The 24,375-nt window shown below is 31.4% G+C and overlaps 2 protein-coding genes across 5 annotated transcripts in view; one reads left to right on the top strand and one right to left on the bottom strand.

Moving 5' to 3' along the window:
- Positions 1-4,431, top strand: part of LOC136976813 (zinc finger protein 62 homolog) — a 56,756-nt gene extending 52,325 nt beyond the window's left edge. For both annotated transcript variants that reach the window (XM_067272208.1, XM_067272201.1), the window contains one exon: positions 408-4,431. In XM_067272208.1, the coding sequence (XP_067128309.1) occupies positions 412-4,065 (3,654 nt within the window). In that variant the 5' untranslated portion in view covers positions 408-411 and the 3' untranslated portion in view covers positions 4,066-4,431. The remainder of the gene's footprint in view (positions 1-407) is intronic.
- Positions 4,432-22,807: 18,376 nt separating this feature from the next.
- Positions 22,808-24,375, bottom strand: part of Pka-R1 (protein kinase, cAMP-dependent, regulatory subunit type 1) — a 69,394-nt gene continuing 67,826 nt past the window's right edge. For all 3 annotated transcript variants that reach the window (XM_067272455.1, XM_067272441.1, XM_067272446.1), the window contains exons 10-11: positions 23,822-24,010; positions 22,808-23,753 (exon numbers count right to left, since the gene is read on the bottom strand). In XM_067272455.1, the coding sequence (XP_067128556.1) occupies positions 23,838-24,010 (173 nt within the window). In that variant the 3' untranslated portion in view covers positions 22,808-23,753; positions 23,822-23,837. The remainder of the gene's footprint in view (positions 23,754-23,821; positions 24,011-24,375) is intronic.

Below are 24,375 nucleotides of genomic sequence, written 5' to 3'. Positions count from 1 at the left end.
GTTTATCCTTAAAGGGCAATATCGGGACACCTTATATACAGAGTCAGCTTAGACTGATGAGCATGGATGTGAGGAAGGAAGGGGGGCTTTGACAAATGAGTGATGCCAAAGAAAGCAAAATTACAAAAAAAATTTAAAATATTAAAACTTGTTACATTATAGTAATAAATGTATGCACTAATTAGCATACATTTTTTACTATAATGTAACTGTTATATGTTTGATCAGCCACTGTGAAGGAGCACTTTCTTTATTTTACAAGAGAACACTATATATCCAATCCAATAAATATTCAAACAAAAATAATCTTATATTGATTAGAAACCAATAATATCTAAGAATATCATTTAATATTCTTAGTTTCTAATGAAAAATATTAAAATTTAATATTTAATTTTTCATTTTAGTTCAATGGACGAATCAAAGGATAATGTGAAAGAGGATGATTATCCAGATCCTCCAGTTTTGTCACCAATGGAAGTTATGGAGTATGATAAAATGATTCCTTTTGATGATAAAGAAAAACAGCTAGATAAATCACCACCTTCAGGACTCGTGTTAGACGACGATAGTTCAATAAGCAAAGATTCTACGACTCGCCAACTTTCAAATGAATCGAAGAAAAAACATTCAAAAATGAAAAAAAGTACTTTTGAATATCAGTTTCAGTTAAGGCAGTATCATATTGTAAAAGGTCAAAAATTATTTAAATGTGATATCTGTTCGGGAACTTACAGATACGCTTTTAGTTTGAAACGTCACTTTTTGCGCAACCACATTAATTATAAATATTTATCAAAAGCAGATATATCCAACTGTAATATAAATGTATCCCTCATCAGTGATAATAATAAACGATTAAATAACAGTCAACAAGATAGTTCGGCAGAAGGAAATGTTATTCAAGAACCTGGTGATGCATTTGTTGAAAATAGTCAAGTAACCTTTCCAAGTTTATATAGTTGCTATTTATGTTGTGAGTACTTCCATAATAAGATAGACTTAAAAAATCACATTGAAAATCATTCTGTTGTTGTGAAACAGAAAGAATTTAAATGCGACAAGTGCGACATTAAGTTTACTTTAAAGAAAAACCTTCTACGTCATGTGGCAGCTCATAACAGTGAAAAGTCTTTTATTTGTAAATATTGTAGTAAACAATTTCTTACGTTAGCAAGTCAGAAAAAGCACGAAAGAATTCACGAAGGGAAAAAATCTTACAGGTGTATATACTGTACCTTAATTTTTACTTGTAACAATGACTTAACTGAACATATACAAAATTATCATAGAGATTTCTATTATCCTTGTAAAATTTGCTCAAAATATTTCGATAATGAACAGTCGTTATCAGAGCACATGGAACAGCACATGGACTTTTCATCATTAAATAATAATTCACAAAACAGCCAATCTCCTCTAAATGAAATAGATAAAAATTTTCTATGTGACGACGATGCAGTAGAAATGAATGATATCTGTAATAAATTTGATTACACTTGCACGGTCTGTAAGAAAAAATTTATGTCGTTCGTAAATATGTGTCGTCACAGACGGCTTGCTCATCAGAATTCTGCCAAAAAACGAGGAAGACCGCAAAAATCTAAAATTAATAAAATAGATAACGAAGATAAAATAGCATTTAATAATGTTCCAGAAAGGTCAGAGTCTGAATTTTATATGAATATTGCTCAAAAAATATCTGATAATTTGGTCAATTATATCGACGGGAATGTTCTGCAGATAAAGCAATATAATGATGCAAATAACTTAGATGAGTCTTCTCTTGTAAACAATGAGGTTAATATATCATGGGATGCTTATAATTTTCCACCTAGTTTTGATTATCATCAATTAGAAATGTCGGAACCTGAGCCCGATAGAATTAATGTTGAAAGTGACTGTGATAATGCAAATTATAATAACTTCAATTCTTATCATGACAATGTGACAATTGGCATCAATTCTCCAAATGATTCTGTTATCTTAGATGATAAAAAGTATTCAGACGTGGAAAGTATAAGTGGCTTTTCAACAGACGAAGAGAAAATTAGCAATATCCCGTTAATTGGCCAAAATATTCCACTAACATATATATGTTGTGCTTGTGTAGAAAGGTTTCATTCGGTTGTAGCCATCGAGGAGCACAAATTAAATAATCATCCGAATGTATTCTGTACTCACATTGAAATTGAAGGAGAAAAAAATGTTCCTCCAGAATTTTGTAAACAATTCTGTAATCCTGTTGGTCTTCTGAAACGTTATATTGTTCCTTCAATAAATGCTCAAGAAAATAATGGGTTAACTTGTACTAAGTGCAAAATGGTGTTTACATCTGTCTCTGATCTTCATTTGCATATATTGGAATGTGGAGGGCATGATAACTGCAAACAATATAAAAGTGAAAACTATGGTAAAAGGAAAGGAGTTAGGAAAAAGAGACTGAGAGAAGTTAAATGCCAAACATATTCACCTCCAAAGAGAAAATGTACTGAAAGAAGTCCTAAGGGAAAGGTCATTAAAGATGATGATATAGAAAAAATTGATTGCTTTATAGAACAAGAAATGAAAGAAAACCAGGCAGCTCGTGAAACATACACATGCAAAGATTGCTCAAAGGTTTTTAATCATTTGTCAACATTTGAGAGACATAAACGGAGCTGCAGGCAAAAGTTATCATTAGATAGAAGTTCGCACAGAAAACTTCATATGAAAAACACAAAAACTGCTGGTCAGCATTCGTGTCCTTATTGTAAAAGAACTTTTACATACAAGACTAGTCTTAAGAAACATTTAAGAAATACTTGTGCTAAAAAGATAAAATGTAAAGTTAGATGTCATTTATCAAATACCAAAACTAAACTAGAGACTTCAGAACAAATATCTGTAAGAAGAATTGAAGATCTTGTCGAGCATTCGGATTATACATTGGAAAATCTGAATTTTAAGAATGGTGAGAATTTAAATGATTTATCCGAAACAAACAATATGAAAATTCTTGATGACAGCGTTAAAATGGAGACAGTAAATGAAGTTGATCAAAAATCTGATTGTGTCGAAAGTGATTTATGTAGCATTGAGAATACAAAACATGATATTATTATAGAAAATGAAGAATTGCTGTCACTCAAACAAATTCAGAACAATGAAAATTTGCACAATGAACTATTATTAGAAAACGGAACAATAGTAAAACAGGAAAATAATTTACAGCGTGGTCTTTTTCCACAGCAGCGATGTTGTCCCCATTGTCTTCGTTCTTTTGCTTATTTAGCAAATTTCAGACGACACATGAAAGAAATATGTCCTGTAAAAAAACAACTTGTCAAAGAAAATGAAGAAAATGGAATCAAATCAAAATGTTCCCTGCCTATTTATAATGTGACGACATTTTCAGTTAAAGGAAAAATTGAAGATTCTGTTATTGGTCTGTTAAGAGATCAGTCGCGACAGATTGAACTGATGAAAGGAACCGAACCGGAAGAAAATAACCCAACACCATCTTCTCGTTTCCGAACATTTTCGTGTAAAGTATGTCATAAAATTTTTCTTTCTTTGGTGAAAATGCTTCAGCATAGACTTTCACACAAGTTGCAATCCGACGAATCTGAAGATTTACCAAAATTAGATTTAGGTCTAATGAAAAAATTACAAGAAAATTCTATAAAAACCGAAGTTTACAAAGAGCATAACAACCAAGAAATTTTGAATGAGTTTGATGAATTTCTAAGCAAACCAAATGTGAAATCAGACAAAGAGGCAGATAATGACATTGTATCAGAAGAATCAAGTAAAATGTCAAACAATGAAAACAATAAAAATAGAGATTTTCATTGTGAAAAGTGTGAGAAAACATTTCCAAATAACTCTTCCAGACAAAGACACTACAAATTTGCTCATAAAGAATTAATTAATAAAAAATCTTTAGCTCCTTTAGATATTAAAGTATACAAAAGTCCCAAAGGAAAGGCCAAGAAAAGTTTGTTAAAGTCAACTACCGACACAAATAAACAAAACTACTCCGACAAAAATGTTTCCGAATGCAATAAGGATCAGCTTAGTTGAAGAGTGAAAAGTTACTTTTATTAGTTACGGCAATTATTTTTAATAATGTAAATACAGATGTATCATTAAAAAAAAGAAAAAAAACAACAACAGTACATAGTAACTTATGAAAAGACTTTAAATGTACTCATTGTCATTTCTCGTATCATGCAGTAAAAGTATCTGTTTCCTTTGAACTTTGTTAATATATATAATATATTATTGCTGATATAGATTGTTTTATAACAGAATGCAATAAGTAATGGTATCTGTATTATTAATAGTTATTTTTTGAATGTTATGTAATAATGACATATACTGCCTCTTTGTATGAATGTAATATTATAAAATTGAATTTTTAGATCAATTGTGTTTTAAATACTTTGCATAGGACAAAATGTATTTATGTTGTTTTTAATAAAAGCAATCTATGTATATTAGAACTGTTTAATTCATTTTCTATGTATGTCCTAAGAAAATATGTATATATTTTTTAATTTTGTGCATCTATGTTGTAACAGCAAAGCAAAAATATTACCAACTGTTCTTGTCTGTATAATTTTAAAATATAAGATGTGTTCTTCAGCAAAGCAAATGATGCTTATTTTTAATATATAATGCTGTCATGCTGTTAAATGACACTGATATACAAATCTGTTTATCAATATACAATATTATCCAATACTCTGTATCTAGTATAAACTAGGCCCTAGACCTGTAAAATATGAAGTATTATGTAATGCTGGCTTTCCGTTACATGATGTAAGAAACTTGTAAAGTTTTTTTTATATATGCCTATAACTTCCTAAAATCATTGAGGGGCATATCCAGGGTATACTTATGGTGCTGCAGCATCACATTGATACCAAAGCAATCAGTTTTATTACTTTGAAATAAATAAATATGCTTATTGCACAACTTCGGTTAAGTAACTAAAGTAATTCTAAGGTAATTAACATTAATCTGTGTTCCTCGGTCGCCTCGAATCTGTCTCGAGAAGCACCTGAATTCTCAAAATCCTGCATGTGTCACTGTTATCATGGCCTATATGCACCAGTCAGACTGGTGTATCCTTTGAATTAAGATGATAAAATTTATGGTAACATAGCTTCGACTGCTTTAATGTATACATTTCAATGCATACATTAAAGCAGAATAATTTTTTTACAGAAATTTTAATGCTAATGTCATTGTTATAATGATTCCACTCGTTAGCATAAAAAAATGATTTATTAATTTCTGATTTTTGAATTTCACTAGATCAAATTGAATCATGATTACTTTCAATTTATTAATATTAAATTACTTATTAAGAACACAATTATTTTAAATACATTTCCAAGTAAAACTAATTTCTGGTATGTGGTTTGCAATCAAATAAAGCAACTTTTTCTTATAAATTGTTTATCAGTAATTTTCTATGAATGCATGTATCTTAATAGTTGAGTACAACTGTTGTGATATATTTGCATAAATAAGTATAAGCCTAAATATCTGCAAAAAACCTTAAAAGCAGCTTGCATTTGTAAAAAGAGTTTTTCTTTTAACTCCATCTTGTGAACACTAAAAAGGCCTCTTTTTAGCAAGTGTGTTATGGATTCAGCCAGGCCTACAATGGGACAACTAGGTGGTGAGGAATGGACTACATTTAAAATTTCTGGGGTTTTTTGATTGATTGGATTCAATCATGTTTCCAGAACAGTAGGTTACCACCTTAGCCATTCAGACATTTGGCCACCAATTAAAAGGTCAGCTGAAAGTGGTTTGAGGTAAATTATTTTATTAATCACATAAGTTAATTTGGCTTTTATATATCATATAATAATTAACATCACAATATAATTATATCATCAAAATAATTCATTAGTTTTTACATTAGACAAAATTTTCTGGAATTTAATTATTATTTAAATTAAGAAATCATATTGAAATCTGTATGAAGATACACACAGAAATCACAGAACAAGTGTTAAAGACCATAGCAGGATTCCTGTGTGCATTTATTTCAAATGTATATAAGATTCCTACATTCTGAATATATAAAATACTGAGATTATAATATCTGCTTACAGAATAATAACTATGATTAAGAATGCAATTCATTATTCAAAAAAATTAAAATTGGCATGTATTTTGCTGTTAGAATAGTTTTAATTTGTAAATATACAAATATATACAGTATTGTTGTAGAATATTATAAATTTTGTAAAGAACTAGTTTATGAAATTTTTATTTTTATTTAATTGATTATAGAATGTTCTAATTTAATTATTCTAGCAGCCATTGAGACCATGATCAATATAACTAACAAAGAACAGTAGCCGATCCAAAAAACTTATCCTCAGGTTAAAACCTATAGTGAATTTTGTATGTTTTGCCTCTCCTATAGAGTCATTTATCACTGTTAAACTAGCTGCCATGATGCATAACAAAAAGCACTACAGGGCTACAAAATATAAATATTGAAGAATATTACAAGGTAAATGTTGCAAGAAAAGTGTTATAGATAATTTTTACATAGCCATTTTCTTCAATAAATAATTATTAAGTTGGATATCTTTCTTGATTTCAAGAACTGCTCTTGAACTTCCTGATCCCTTCACAATGACGTAAATGCGGGGATCTGTCAAAGTCAATTGTATTTTAAATTTTTAGCTAGTAATTAAAATATGATAACAGATGGCGCCACCAAATGTTGCCAGAAATGTTAAGCAACTCGTTACTGGATTTTTTCAATAGCTTTGAATTAGCATAGGCGTACATAGATGCAGTTGCATGCACCATATAGAAAATACTTTCTAAGGTTTAACCAAATCCTGTGGTCTAGTTTTATGGGGTTCTTCAATGCAACAATGGGTGATCTGCCAAGGAAGATACTTCCTAGATAACTATGGGAAACTGGCCATATTTAGATATTATTCAGGTAATTAAAATCTAGTAAATTGCACGTGGTCAAGCCATTGGTTGGATATGCAATGCCATAGACATCTACAGGGCCCAGTATAGATCAGATCCCTTTTGCCTTGTTTTTTGAACAAATGAAATTCTTAGAATGTCTTTTTTTTTTTTTTAAACAAATAGTAGTCTTAAGAATTTATTTTGTTAATAAAAATAACGTTAATTTTATATGGTTAAGAATCAGCAGAAGTGTCCCAAAATTTCTCCGGGTGTAGGCAAAAATCCCTAGCTGCTCCTCTTGGTAGTCTGCAGGCACAAACCCACGACCAACTATCAGTATTTAGTGAACACTAGCATGTTTATCCACTTGGCCACTGATAGGTAACTCCGTGAATGTTGAACGTAATACTAATATTGAAATTATAAGTGAGCTATGTATTATAAAAAAAGCGTCCAAATCGTAAGTGGCAAAACTTAATTCAAATCATAATTATCATCGCAAGATCGCCCAATTAGATTTATATACTGTATATATATATATAAGCAACGAAAACTTTCACACTTAGCCAATCAAAATCAGTTTCATTTATGGCACGTGATCTATCCGCCAATCACACAACTCTAACTCGAAACTCCAGCAAACCGGAAGTGCCGCCGTAATTTGTTTCTCGCTTGTATTTCCAACACATTTTTATTTATTCGCAATTTGCATATATTCTGATGGCATTTATATATCTATTAAATAATAACGACTGCTGCGATGCATGACGTAGCGTATCCTAAAGTTGTGTTTATAAACGTTGCAATAAAACAAGTACAAACAATTAACGAAACGTGTGTGGTTATTTAATTTTTAGCCAACTTTCTATTTCAAGATGGCGGCGCCCATTAAAAATATAACAAATTTTAATCTGTCGAACGTTACAGATGAAAAATATTTCGTTTCTTACGTTACGCAATGTTTCGCTTAAAAAATTTCTGCGAGAAATATCAAAATAAAGAAACAATAACTTTTAATTTTATTAAATTAAATTAAATTATATTATATTATATTAAAAATTATAAAAATTATTTTTTCCGCTATTTTAATATTTGTTGAATTAAAAAGAATCAGGTATTTTTACTAAATCGGCTTGATCGTCACGCGAAACGCAACAATATCGGCAACAATACATTTTTCTATTGTTTCAGTTTCTTTGTTGTAAGTGGGCGATTTTCGAATGAGAAAGAAACTTTTGCGATTTTTTGCTTCATTTCTTGAGAATAATTGCTTCGGATATAAATGTGAGTAATATTTTTTTGCAGATTACACGATATACTGTACAAATATTCTAATATAAATAGAACTACAGGTTTAGAAGTTTATCATTGAGTAATCATAAGGTTCTTCAAGTTGAGTAAGAGCACAGAACTAGAATAAAAATATCCATTTAAAGATAAATTTCAATATTTTAAACTGATTTGGAATATTCCACAACCGTTTAAAATATGCATAACGTAAAAAAAAGAAAAAATATTTTTAATCGTAATGTTCGACAGATTGAAATTTGTTCTATTTCCACTGGCCGCGGCCATCTTGAAATTAAGAGTTCGCTACCAATTAAAAGCTATTTTTTTCGCTATTTTCATAACTTTGTAGAAATTTAATAACGTAACGTAAAAGAAGAAATAATTTAAATCGTAACGTGCGACATATTTGTATTTATATTTTTAATGGCCGCTGTCATTATGAAATAGAAAGTTCGCTAGAAATTAATATACATTCTTACAATATTTCGATGTTTTTGTACAAATTTAATTAGCGAAACATTGCCTAACGTATAAAAAGAAATATTTTTCATCGTAACGTTCGACAGATTCGAAGTTGTTATATCTCTATTCGGCGCCGCCATCTTGAAATAGAAAGTACGCTACTTATTAAAATACTATATAATATTACTATTGTTTCTTTATTTTAATATTTCTTGCATAAATTTTTTAAGCGAAAAATTGCGTCACGTAAAGAATGAAATGTTTTTCATCGGAAATTCAGCTCATTGGAAATATGACAAAGTTTAGACTGTCAAACGTTATGTTCCACAGATTAAAATTTGTCATATTTCCAATGAGCGCCGCCATTTTACAATATATCGTTGGCTTAAAATTAAATGTTGTTATAGTCTTTATTTTGAAATTTATTGTAAAAATTTCTTTAGCGGAACATTGCGTAACATAAAATACGAAGCATTTTTTTTTATTGTAAAGTTAGACATTTCAAAATTTGTTATTTTCCAATGGGCGCCGCCATCTTAATAAAGATATAAGTTTTATGGCCGTTGAATAATAAGGAGTGATGTAACGAATAGTATATTCGGCCTCAGCCGAATATCGAATATTCGGCCAGGAGCGTGGCCGAATGGCCGAATATTCGGCCAAACTATTCGGCTTGATTAATGCACATATAAAAATTAGCGCGCAAACCTCATTATGCAAGGATCGCGCACCCTGCTCTCTATTGGCCCGATGTCACTACGAATTTTCTTCCAGTAGGTCTAAATTATTTAAATAAATTAATTAAATTATAATTATTAAAGTTAATATGAGATAGAGCCTAACGTCTACCTCTAGTGCCAAATTGGTTTATAATTTATGTAATAGCCGTAAATAGCCCGATATGATTCGGCAGTTGTTGGTATTTAGATGTAAGTTTTAACTTATAAGTTATTTTATTTGCAATCGATCTTTTTAACTCTAATTAAGCAGTAAAATCTTATTTTTACTACGTATTTGTAGACTGAATAGTACCCTAAGGATATATACTTTAGTGGGGACATATGGTCTAGTTTCTCCCCAGATGTGGAACAGTTCAAATATATTATTGGGGGGTTTCTATTTGTGAAGTTTTGTGATATTTTGTTGCTATTGTTTTTGTCAATATTTTTAAAATTAACATGATTTCAGATGTTATCTTTTGCATATAATGAGAAATGCTCATTCTTTGCTTTATATATAAAATAAATTATATAGTAGTTACTCATCTTCTAGAAATAAATAATTATTTCACTAAATACGAAAAGTTTCAATAAAACGTTTCGTAAATCATTTTAAAATATCGTGAAAAATATTAAAATATACAAGAATACGAATATAACATAATTATTTCCAAAATATGTACAAATATAACATAATTAACTAAACAATAACACTAATGCCCGATACAGTTCGGATATGTCGGGCCCCGTCCCTCACCACCCGGTCGCCCCATTGTGGGCCTGGCCGAACCCATAATGGGCCTTCTAAAAGAGGCCCTCTTAGTGCCCACAGGGCGGAAAGAGTTAAAAAAAAAAAAAAACCTGCATGCCATCAATGCCATAAGATATCGGGCTAGATAAAGGCTATAATTATTTTAATTACGAAATAATTTACTAGAGTTAGACGCTATTTCTTATTAACTGTAATAATTATAGTTTAATGTTCAGCATTAATAAAAGTTACCAAAATGATTAATTTACTGTGTTTTTGTTATTTCTTACTCCTGTTTTTAGGTATTCGGTATTCGGCCGAATAGCGAAAAATAGGCCGAATAGGCCGAATGCTGGGTAGTAACCGAATATTCGTTACATCACTAATAATAAGTGTTTTGTAGTAGGTTTAATGTTCGTTTAAACTCAAAAATTTGTGCTGTGTGCGCTATTGGACCAGATTCGATCAATTTTGTCGCGACTCGAGTCGGCGATGCCGTTTAATTGTGTTATACAAGTTTCTTTTAGCGTGTTATCCGAATACGATCGCAATTTTTTCGACGTGTTATAAGAATCCGTGTTATATCAACTTGTGTTATACAGGAATTTTTGTATAACAAATTCTGATTCGTCGAACGTTACGATTAAAAATATTTGTTTCTTACGCTACGCAATGTTTTGCTAATCAAATTTTTACAAAAATAATCGATATATAATAAAACATAGCTTTTAATTTTTAGCGAACTATCAATTTCAAGATGGCGGCGGCCAGTAAAATTATAAAAAGTTTTTACTCTGTCAAACGTTACAATTAAGAATGTTTCGTTTCTCACGTGACGCAATGTTACGCTGAAACATTTGTACAAGAAACATCAAAATAATAAAAAAAAAAAAAAACTTTCAATTCTTCGCGAGCTATTCATTTTTAAATGGCGACTGCAATTAAAAATATAGCAAATTTTTATCTGTCGAACGTTACGGTTAAGAATATTTCGTTCCTTGCGTTACGCTACAGAAATTTTCACAAAAAATATGAAACCAGCGAAAAAAATAACTTCTATTTTCTAGCGAACCTTCAATTTTAACATGGCGGCAACCATTAAAAATATAAGAATTCTTATCTATCGAACGTTACTGTAAAAAAGTTATTTTTTCCGCTATTTCGATATTCTTTGTCAAAATATCAAAAAATAAAAAATAACTTCTCAGCAAAAACGATGTACAAAAAGTTTGTGCTACAAAACATCGGATGCAGCAACACACGTTACAATGGCCACAATGTGAGTTTAAAAAGCGGTAGTATAGCAGTTTCCAAGCTACACATCAAGGTGTGTCGCTTAGTATACTATCAAGCAACTGCTTAAGAAACAGAAGTAATATTAAGAAAAACATTTTATAAATGATATGTAAGGAGGTTTGACGTGGAGGTCATTAATTTTGTTAAAACTCAATAAAAGTACATTGCATCCTTAACGACTGACATGTGCCAAGTATTAAATGCAACCGCAAAAACTAAAAGTTGAAAATCGGACAATCACTTAAAAGGCTCAAACTGTCACTATTTTTGCGACCGGCTGGTGGCTCGTAGGAGCGCGCTGGTCCCACTTGAGGAGTAGGTCTCAACGTTGTGGGTTCGATTCCCTGATCTCGGAATCCTTTTTATTTAATTTTTTTTCGTTTCTATTATACTATTATGTTTATATTAATTTTATTTAAAAATTATTTTCAAATATTCATGTTCACGTGGGATTCGTGCATAATTGCTACAAGCTGTAAAACACAACGAAATATAAACAATACTATTAGTCCGGGACGCCGCCAGAGGGCGTTCGAGTTGCAGCGGTGTAACCAGAGTCGGTAGATTAACTGGTCTTTCGACTTCCTATCTTCGCTAGTAGTTGAAATCAACTAGAGACAAATGTTACCACCAGGGGCATTGCAATCACTACAAGAGCGCTAGATCGCATCGCAATGAGGTCGAATATTTTTTTTATTTATTGAAAGTTATATAACCTTCGAGTTCGATTTCATAATTTTCTATGAATTTTATTATAAGAATGAAAAGGCTTTTATTTAAACCCAAAACCAGGTTTATGTATAAATAAATAAACTTAATAAAACATTAAACACCTTCCATCGCTGAGAAATGTTTATTTAATAAAGATTGATATTCAGTTAAATAAATGACAAGGAACAAAACTGACATAATAGTACAATTATTAAATTGTGCTATTATGCCAATTTATTATACGTTAAAAATTTATTATACATACAAACAAATTATATTACACATAATTATAATAATAATTATTATTATTTGCGCTATTAAAATTTACTTTAAGTGAGAAATTTTTCTATGTTTTTTACTTTCAATTGATGAAATAAATGATTGATTAATCGTTCGCGTGAAAAAATGCAATCGACAGGTAACAAAAAAGTGCAAAAATCTGGAGGTCAAGTAGGACTTGTGACCAGCATTGTGGCATCCTATCATCAATGTAACAGAACACTGATTTAATATACTATCCATTATTGAAAAATAAACATTCATGTTTGGGTTTGTTAATTGTTCACACACTTTGCTTTCTGCCCAGTACATCAATTGGCAAAGCTTATAGCTTGGATATAACAAACCACCTCGAGATTTGATGAATGTAAATGTCTTCAGGTTTTGCTGTTAATATATTTTTGCATTCATCACAACCAAGTGATGGCAGCAGATAACGAACAATGTAACCTCCTAAATAATGTAAAATAAACTTAAATGTTTCTGGTGCGCAATAATCGTGATCTAATAATTCATTATCAGTAGGATCCACAGGGCAGTCTTGGATTACAAAGCAAATTTTGTAAATGTTCTTCCAATTGTTCTTGAACTTCCTTAAATGGTTTTTTATGACTCTGAAGAAGATTTTTTAAAGTAACAAGGGAAGATCCGGGATCAGTTTGAACTGATGCTCGTTTGGGAGGACGAACCAAACTGTACACAGTTATCAGTCTATACAGGTATAAGAACTGTACTGTTGTGGGATGAGAATTGCTTCCACTTCCTTGTCTTATCATTTCAAAGAAACGCTAATTGAAAAGAAAACATAAGTTAAGAGTTTAATACAAGATTATATAATCATTACACTAAGTCAGTTTTACCTCTAATGGATCCTGATTAAAGTGAGCTGTCAAGATATAATATGAGTTTGGAAGCAATTGTTTAATGAGTGCTGAGATACTAGTTAGCGTCAAGCGTAGATTTTCTGCTGTCTGGTGGCTCAAAAATCCCTTTTGATCACTGCTTTCAATCTGTAATCTGAATGTTTCCCATCTATTTAACCATTCTAGAGATTCTTCAATAACCTATTTTAAAAAAGTTGTTTATTAAAACATTTATAGTTTTTCCTAGTGAATCATTACTATTTTACCTTGAGATCATTTGAATCATGTCTGATTCCATCCTGTGGCAATCTGCGATTTAAAGCATCAAAAAGAGCATTGATGCGACGTATGAAACTTATTGTAACATTTGCATTCTTTAGGCTAGCAACCTCACGCTGTTTATAAAACAGCATAGCATCAGCAAAAGTATTACTAAATATCTATAAAGAAATGAGATAAATAAAAGTATTTTTATCAAATCAGATTATATAAGTAAAAAAAAAAAAAGTGTTACTTGAGCTGCCAGCAATACACTCATTCTCTGGAAGTTATTGGGATTAACATGTATTTCAGTTACTTTGGGACATGCCTTTAATCCCTTTGGTAATTTGGAATCTTCATCAACAACTGCTTTAAAATGCTGTAATTCTACCCTTCCTTCAGGAAACTAAAAGTAAAAATGAAGAATAATGCAATGGCTTATATTATAAATTAGGTGAAAACACTTTATTTTCTTAGTTTTACCTGAAAGTATCTACTTTTCAAAAGATTGTTTCGTATACATTTTAAAATATGTGGTACATCAATAATTGCCAGTACTTGTCTATCTGCAGCAGGATTTGTAAATGAGCATTGTATATTATTTGTGTCTGCACAAATTCCTAGAGCTTTTAAAGCTGCTTTGTTTGTGCTGGCACCATCACAAACTATTGCATTGACTATTATACCACACTGCTCTAAATGAATAATTGCTTGCAAAATAAGTTTTGCAAAAAGTTTGCAATAGTAGAACCTGGGACAGAGCTTTTTGAACAGAATGTGCCAATACATTGTACCCAACTAGCAAAGTGAGGTCTGAACATAAACACTAGGCCATGATCACCTGCTGTAAATTCACTCTGTGGCAACACAGAATTATCACCACAATCAACAAGTCCAATCATTTCACCAGTAGCTTTTGAAAGTTCTATATGTTTTTGAAGTGTAATTTCATCAAAAATTAAAACTCCCTGGCATTCTGTTTGTGGAATAGTCTCCAATTTTGACTTTAAAATAACAAAAAGATCTTCGTCAAATTCAAATTTGGCATTAATGCCTCTGATATATTGATGCAGTGTAGACTGACAAGGTAAAGGCAAGTAATCATTATTTCTCAAAAATTCATAGACAGATGGTGACCTAATTTTTAAAAGCAAACAGTCAAGTAACCAATTAATGTCATATCTCATACCCTTTTTGCATTTTATATGGCATGCTTTCAGCATGTGCTCTATTACAAGTTTCTGTCTCGGTGGTAAGGAATCAAGTTTATCAGCTGACAACTGTTTTATTTTAAGTTCAGCATTTTCTTGATGAAGCTTGAGATTTTCTGTTTGAAGAGTTTTCAGTTTCTTCCTATAGATCATCTTTTGCTTTCTGCACCGATACAAATCCTCTTTGACTTTTAACAATTCAGACTGCAAAGCAGAGATTTTATTGACATATAACAGCTCAGGATGCTGTGTAGTTGCTGCTTCAGATGTGGAGGGTTCTTCTATTTCATTTTCTACAGTTGTTACTTGGGAGTGTGTATCATGCAAATCTAATGATTGATAAAAAAAATATTAAAAAAATCAGACAATTAATTTTAAAGTATTTATAAGGAAAGTTAGGCCACAGAGAGATAGCCCTCAGTGAATCACAGTGGGTCTCACAAACCCAGCTCAATCTTTAGTTAGCATTTTTTAAATATAAAATGTTCCTTAAAAATACTGAAAAAATTTATATTTTTTCAACTTTTCGGCCCGATCAACATGAGATTAGAACGTTTTCTTTTTATTTGATTTTACTTAGACTAGATGTCTTAAGCTTCCAATCGAAAAATTTATATTAAAACACAGGGTCCGAGAGACCCACTGCAACTCAGGCAAGGGCAAAAAGTTACATGGCTCACTAAGGATTAAGATTACATAAAAAACATATAAATATTTACCTTTGGTATTGACTTTTCGGTATCTCTTCGTAGATGGTTCTTCATTTCTTGTGAGACATCGCGTTGATCGTTTTTGAGGTACAGACTTACTAATGTACTTAGGACAATTAGGGAAGTTTGATGGATATGCATCTGACGTTAATGCCCAGCGATCTCGTGGAATTTCTACTTTCTCTCCATTTATAACATGGGAGTAGGTTTTTAAAATAAATCTACTCGCAAAATGTACGTCACAAACATAACATTTACTTGTTAGCATCTTGTCGTCTCGTGGAATGCATCGCATCCACTTCTCAATCTTATCGCCAGGAACACGGAAGAAATGTCTCTTCTCGTTCGATGACTTATATCCTGCCTTGCATCCTGGCACAAAGCACGTTGGCATTTTTATGTAGCTAAAAAAAACAATTATTATAGGTCGAAATCACTGAGCTCGGTATATCCAAAGCAAGAACAACGCTCTTCTGCGAACAGTGGCGCCAACTAGCGGCAAATATTGTCTCTAGCTAAGTTTGAACTATAAGTCGAAAGACCAGTTAATCTACCGACTCTGGTGTAACTAAAGCTTTGTTACATGGTGGATCTTTCCCAAACACATTTATTGATGAAACCAAGTTTAAAAGGTAAAGCTCAGAAAAAACATTTAAATAAAGGAAATTATTGAAGGTTGATCTATAAGAATAGTTAATGCAGATTTCACAATAAGACTCGACATGAGAATATACACAGACGACAACTACGAAAAAATTTTGAATAAATCCAAGTCGTCTTGATAATAAATAGGAAAAATAATAAAGCAAAATATATTTTCATATTTTAAACGATCTTGGAATATTACAAATCACTTTAAAATATTGAAATTTATCTATAAATGGATATTTTTATTTTAGTTCTGTGCTCTTACTCAACTTGAAGAACCTTATGATTACTCAATGATAAATTTCTACATCGGTAATTCTATTTTTATCAAAATTTTTGTACTGTATATTGTGTAATCTGCCAAAATATTACTCACATTTATATCCGATGCAATTATTCTTAAGAAATGAAGCGAAAAATCGCAAAAGTTTCTTTTTCATTCGTAAATCGCCCACTTACAACAAAGAAAGTAAAACAATAAAAAAATGTATTCTTGCCGATATTGTTGCGTTTCGCGTGACGATCAAGTTGATTTAGTAAAAATAATTGATTATTTTTAATTCAACGAATATCGAAATAGCGTAAAAATGATTTTTAATTTCTAGCGAACTTTTTATTTCAAGATAACTGCGGCCATTGCAAATATTACAAATTCTAATCTGTCAAACGTTACGATAAAAAATATTTTGTTTTTTACGTTACGCTACAAATATTTTTACAATCAGCATGAAAATAGCGAAAAAAATAACTATTATTTGCTAGTGAACTTTGAATTTTAAACTGGTGGAGGCTAATGGAATTATAACAAATTCTAATCTGTGGAACGTTTCGATGAATAATATTTATATTTTTATAAAACATTCTATTGTTATCGAAATATTTGTACGATATGTTGTGTAACTCTCCAAAATACTACTTACATTTATATCTGAAGCAATTATTCTCACGAAATTAATGATAAGATCGCAAAAGTTTCTTTCTTATTCGAAATCGCCCACTTACAACAAAAAAGTGAAACAATGGAAAAATGTATTGTTGCCGATATTGTCGCGTTTAGCCGACGATCAAGTAGATTTGGTAAAAATATTTGATTATTTTTAATTCAATGCATATTTTTAATTTATTTTCGTTTTAATGATTTTTATTTTCTAAAGTTTATTCTGCAATGTCGGGACAATTAGGAAAGGGCTTTTTACATGCTATATAAAGTAAACTCTTTAAAGTACTTGCAGGAGATAACAACTTAATTTATTTAAAAACTTTCTCTTGCACATGTAACGATTTTATATATTACCATATAAAAATTAATAAATCAATTTATAAAAATATATTAAACAGAAGGCAAACAATAGAAATATTTATTTCAACTTTATTTATAATATTATTTTATATTAAAAAAATTTTTGAAAACTTCCATTATAAAAATGGCGGCGGCTATTAAAAATATAACAAATTATTATCTGTCGAACGTTACGATTAAAAATATTGTATTTTTTACGTTACGCAATGTTCCGCTAATAAAATGTTTACAAGAAACATCGATATAAAACTAAATATCTTTCGATTCGTTGCAAACTTTCTATTTCGAGATGGCGGCGGCCATTAAAATTAAAGTAGACTTTCCTATAACTCGGTAGATAAATTCCGTGTTATATACATTCGTGTTGTACAGTACGTGTCACTCAAATACATGAGCCAATCAGAGCCTGGCAGGTGTGCAGTTTACGAATAACAACTTTTCGAAAAATTTTCGTCCATAAAATTAATCGATTCTAGACTAATTTGACTCAACAGTTCCAATTCACGTATAATTTTTTAAAAATAATCCATATAAACTAGGCAATAAACAAAAAATTGTGGGATTACTTACCGTATGTGCACCGTTCGTCGACGCCATTGCTTAAGCTTGTTTTCGTCGCGGAGCGGCTCATCGAACGGCGGACGAGTGTTTCCTTATCAGAAAATTTTTCGTAAAAAAATAACTTAGCTTCAAAGACATCATTAATAAAGATATAATTTTTATGGCCGTTGAATAATAAATGTTTTCTAGTAGGTTTAATACTCGTTTAAACTCAAGGGTTTGTGCTATGTCCGTTTCTAACGTTACGCAATGTCATGCTAATTAAATTTCTACAAGATATATCGAAATAGCGAAAAAAATGACTTTTGATTTCTAGCGAAACTTCTATTTCGAGATGGCAGCGGCCATTAAAAATATATCAAATTCCAATCTGTCCAACGTTACGATTAAAATTATTTCCTTTTTTTACGTTACGCATATTTTAAACGGTTTTGGAATATTACAAATCACTTTAAAATATTGAAATTTATCTTTAAATGGATATTTTTATTCTAGTTCTGTGCTCTTACTCAACTTGAAGAACCTTATGATTACTCAATGATAAATTTCTAAACCTGTAGTTTTATTTATATTAAAATATTTGTACAGTATATTGTGTAATCTCCCAAAATATTACTCACATTTATAGTTGAAGCAATTATTCTCGAGAAATGATGCCAAAAAATCGCAAAAGTTTCTTTCTCATTCGAAAATCGCCCACTTACAACAAAGAAAGTGAAACAATGAACAAATGTTTTGTTGCCGATATTGTTGCGTTTCGCGTGACGATCGAGCCGATTTAATAAAAATACCCGATTATTTTTAATTGAATGCATATTATTGATTTATTTTCGTTTTAATGATTTTTATTTTTTAAAGCTTATTCGGCAATGACAGAACAATTGGGAAAGGGCTTTTACATGCTATATAAAATAAACTCTAAGTACAGTAGAGACTCGTTAATCGGAACCCCGGTAATCGAAATCGCCGGTAATCGGAACGATTCTCAGTCGTGCTGAATCGAACGTTTTTGATACTAAATTTACTTCTAAAGTATAATTTTCATGTTTTTGTATTCTTCAATATATTTATTTTGTTTGTACAAAATGCAGAAATAATTTCTAATTTCTAAGTAATCATTTCAATAATTTCTAAGTAATATAAAAATAAAACACACGACATATATATATATATATATATATTATGATATGAGTTTTAATTAGGAAAATATTTTTGGCGAATTTACTAGTGTTTCTTTTCCTTTTACTTTGGAGATGCCAGGGCTCCTTGGCAGTGGCGTAGCTAGCATGAGTGACACCCGGTGCGCATATCGTGATGTCACCCTTTTTAACTCTTTTATAAAACACTGTTGAATTGTAATATCTTCGCACTCGAGCAACTTGAACGCGATATTGAATATGCGATGTCGCGACGTATGAGTTTAGATTTATAAAATAAATCATAGTAAGATTGTCAGCTGGTGCGAGCTCTCGTGGCTCCTTGGCCCACCCTCCGGGTGCGTCACTGCATCGACGTATGAAACTAACGACCTACAATATACTACATAGCGACTGAAACGACGCCATGTTTGAGGAAAATTGAATATGCGTCTGCCATTTTCTCTTTAGTCAAGGGGCGTGGCATTCGTATTGTGTAAAGGCAACAAGCTAGAATATTCCAACTCGTTGTGTATAAGCGATAGTACTCGTCGTTGCCACCAAGAGTGGCTGTGACCATGGTTACAGCGCTATGTAGTATATTCTAGCTCGTTGTATGAAACACAAATAAGCCATCGGATACTACCAAAACTTTCTCCTCCACATCTACCCTGTCGGTGGAATTTAAAGGTTAAAAAATATTCGTATTTTGACTAAGTAAAACAGATATAAAATTTTTTCAAATACTCCAGTAAGTTTCAGTGAAGTGCTGGGAACGAGAATCTCCCTCCCGACCGAAAACACTTGTCCAAAATGTGGAATAGAAATCCACCGACAGGCTAGATGACAAAGTTTCGCCAGTATAGGATTGCTTGTGTCGATATACACGAAAATAATTTTTTTTAAAAATATTTCCATGCAATTTGAAATAATGTGCTTCTTATATTAAAAAGTATGGTGTGTTCAAATTGTATTATTATATTAGCAGCCAAGTTCTGTAATTTAATCAAGATTTATTGAGAACCGGTAATTTACGAACGTTAAAAAATTAAATATGTAGTAGTATATTAATAGGATATTCCTCGATTAACACCATTAATGGATCCCTCCATGCCAAAGCCTGTATCCAAATCGCGTTAATCAAACACAGTGGTACTTCGGAAATTCGACCGAATAATCACCACCCGCTGGAACAAATTTTCGGTTAATTTAATAATAATACTCTCGGAGATTACTTTCTTTTTTGCGAGACGATCTGACGTAAACGGTTGCGAATCCACATCACGAGATGGCGAGTAAAATTTAATTCCCTCCCGCTAAAATAGACCAATGGACAAACGTCTTTCTTCGGTATTTATATTGATAGAAAAGAACGAATAGTAAAAAACATCTGGATGAATTGTGATGTCGAGCTGTTGTTCCGAAGACAGCAAGAACAACCCGTCATCTAATCGGAAAAGTATGATATACAGGGGCAAGCTACTAATTTGAGGTGGATAGCATATACCAGACATGGGCAAATGCGGTTCTTTTTGAGTTGCATGCGGCTCTTGCTGAAAGTATTAATTTGTTTATTATTATAATTTTGTGAAAACATGTTTATTTAAAAAATGCAATATTTGTTTTATATAATACTAGCAAGTAGGCCCGGCGTTGCTCGGGCAAAAGTAACGATAGCGAAGATTAAGATAGTCACTATAGACATTATAGTCACAAAAAAAAGAGTAATTTCATCAACGAATTAAGTTTTTCTAAAGAAAGGTCGAATTTGAAAATCGAATGTTCTAATATTGTTCGATTTTCACGACGTGTTCTGATTATATCCTTCGATTTTCATCGAATGTTCTAAAGAAAGGTCGAGAAAAACCAAACTAATCTGTTTAAATTTGAAAGTCGAATATGTTCCTACATACGTACTCTCTTTTTTTCCAGAGTCCGTAAATCTTGCACGTCGCTTTGTCTTGTTCTCCATTGTTACTTAACACTTTGGAACTTATATCTGGTACCCTAACTGTGCACCAAATTTCAACTCCTAACCGTTTTAGCGAATATTAAGATTATTACGTTATAGTCAACCTTACTCGTTTTCACAGAATGCAAGAATTGGGTCCTCCCTGTTTCCAGACTAATTACAGAATTTTTAGATAGGTCTAAAAATATGTTCGATTTCGAAAAAAACTGCATCTGCGTCTTGCACTTCGCTTTCTCTTAACACTTCCATTGTTGATGGAAGTGTTAAGACTTAATCCCTTGAGGAATTTCGAAAAATCCCTTCTTAGCGTGCGTTCTCGTGACGTACCCTAACTGTGTACCAAATTTCAACTTTCAACTCCTAACTGTTTGGGCTCTGCACTGATTATTATTATTATTATTTCGTCTCGATTATATATATAGATAATAAAATCGCACGCCTTACCATACTATCCGCCACGACAGTACAGAACTGCGGCTCCCATGCAATTTGCAAAACCTACATTTCATCTCCCACTGAACTCTTGCTTGCCCACCCCTGGCATATGTAGAGTATCGATTATCCGACTCAATTGGGGACTGGGGTTGGTCGGATAACAGAAAAGTATGAAAAAATACATTATTAGTATATCCCATGTAATTTGTATATCAGTATATCGCTATTAACTTACTTCGCGTTGAATTTTCACGTGCGAGCCAGTGCACGTGAAAATTCACGCAAAAATTTGACAAAAATAATATTAAAGTATCCAAGACAGCCAAATATTGTAGCGCCACATCACTAGCGGACATTTGAATTTGCCGACTAGAACGCGGTCGTTTAACCGATGTGACGGTTAATCGGGGGTCGGATAATCGATGCTCTACTGTATTTTAAAGTGTAGTTCGGTGTTCCACTTATTCTTCTTTGCGACTATATAGGTAGTAAAGCTAGTACCTTTGGGTATTTAAATCATAAAAGAAGATTTGCTCAATTTCCCGGAAAGCCCTTTTCGATACGGGACAAAAAACCAAAAGAATTCGAAGTTTAAGGCCTCGATTACGTACAGTAAGTCCTTCGAGAAAGGGGAAGAGCACGCGAATTTTCTAATTGCTTTAAAGCGGGTAAGACTACTAAACTTCACAATTCTGTGAAGTTTAGTAGTCTTACCCCTATACGTTGTACTTTTCCCGTTAACAATAGAGTCGTGCCGATCATCTAACACTTCTGGACACGAAGGTAGGACAGACACGCAGACGGACGCCAGTGGGATTCTATAGGTCTGAAATTTGGATATTAAGCATTAATTTCGTCGTCATCCCGCCCACACGGAGAGAGACAAGAATCCAAAATCTCTTGTAATAGCTGAAAATAAAGTTTTAGTAAGTTTGTTTTCATTAACTTTTATTAAAAATCTTACAAGAATTTAGAATTTTGCTCAAAGTTAGAAATATATTTCAATTTACACTTCTAAATTTATTAATAAAGAATTATTATTATTATTATTTTTTAATGAAATAGTTTACAAAACATATAAGATAAAAAAAACTTTTAATCATAATTTTTGGATGTTATTTACAATTATTGATATATCCTAACACATTTGAATGTTAGAAACTGAATCAAAATTACAAAACCAAAGTTTTCTTTTTTATATATATATTTTTTTTAATAGATATTTTTTCCAAAATAGTTATGTAATGAACACAACAGACAAACATTTATAAGTCACTTTTACTTTGTACTATACCTGATTCACAGAACTACAGTACAACAAAAGGCAATTATTACCATTTTGAAAGAGTTTACCATAAAACACGAATCTCGGAATCTCTACCAGAGAAAGATTTGTATATCTTCGACAGAATCTTTAATGCTAGTACAGATTCGATCCACGTGCCGTGCGTGTGAACGTAGAAAACAAATTAAATTACTTAATGCGTTTCTATTCGAGACGTGTTACGCAACGAAACTAAAACGACTCCGAAGAAAGCATTATAAACTCTTCTCTTCCAGTCTATAAAAAACTTTTTCAATTAAAATATCGAAATATAAATCTCTCTCTAAAGTAACATAAATATGCTGTGAAATTACTATTTTAACTTTTTTTTTTCTTTTGAGAATTTGAAAAATTTAAAAGGCAGAAAACTATCTGCTTAATGAGCTGAGATAAGATTCATCCAATGATACTACCCAATTTGGGTTGGCAAATTTCTGCAATTTTTTTTTTTTTTTTTACAGAATTAGAATTTCCCCACTCTTTGATCACTGTTTTGAATCTAAATATTCTAAGAAAACAAATTTATATATTGATGTATTGCTTTTGGCTTTATCGATTCTTTTGGATGTTTCGGCGGGTGCGGTTGGCCTTTTATTTCCCCTACGTTAAAGAAAAAGTCTCTTACGGTTATAACAAACAATAGTTACTACATAAAAATAAATCTTCGATACTGTACAGATAATAATGAATATCTAGTGGACAAACTAAATACATTTAAGAAACATTGTTCTTGCAAAACATATATCTAAATACACAATTTGTTTTTCCAAAAATGGTATATTTTTTTTTAACACTACAGGTTCTTATTTGGCATGAAGTTCAACAGCCTGGATGCTTTAACAGATCGGTGTTTTACTTCCAGTCTTCGATTTAGTGCGGCTCCTGTTTTAAAACGAAATGCCGTGAAATTTTAATCTTTTAGATGGAGAAAGCCGTGCGAGGAAACTTACCGGGTAACAATATCAATTATACGGAAAGAGAAATGAGACTATTGTAATGAGTCATGTTACGTTTCAAGATGTCCGCACAGGGTCCCAAGACACGTTCGAAACGAGCTCTGTCTAATTTGATGCATTTGAGAGGGCCTTGAGCTTTGACTGTTGCAGCCCTTGGACGATCTAATAACAATGCTATTTCACCTTTTGTAAAAATAAAATTGAAGTATTCATTAGAAATGTTTTCTGTTTTACTATACTGTAGTTATATTATATAAAGAGCAAAATTTTTATGAAGTAAAAATTAATTTATAATATAAATGTTATCACCAATTATAAACTATTATTTTACATTGTAATAGTAAGTCTTTTATCAACCTCTATTCTGCAACAAATAAAAACTTACATTAAAAAGTTACTTGTTTTGGAGTGATAGTGAGTTCACAATAATAGCCACTATTTTTAAGACAATTTTATCCACAGAAGGTACAATTTATACATATTCTAGTGCATAAAGTTGTGAATTTTTAGTTCATTTACTTTTAAGATGTTTCTTAAAATATAATTTA

This window comes from Centruroides vittatus, unplaced genomic scaffold (genome assembly GCF_030686945.1).
Source record: "Centruroides vittatus isolate TY-2023 unplaced genomic scaffold, ASM3068694v2 contig_1112, whole genome shotgun sequence".
Classification (NCBI taxonomy): Eukaryota; Metazoa; Arthropoda; class Arachnida; order Scorpiones; family Buthidae; genus Centruroides; species Centruroides vittatus.
This window is presented reverse-complemented; position numbering and strand designations above follow the sequence as displayed.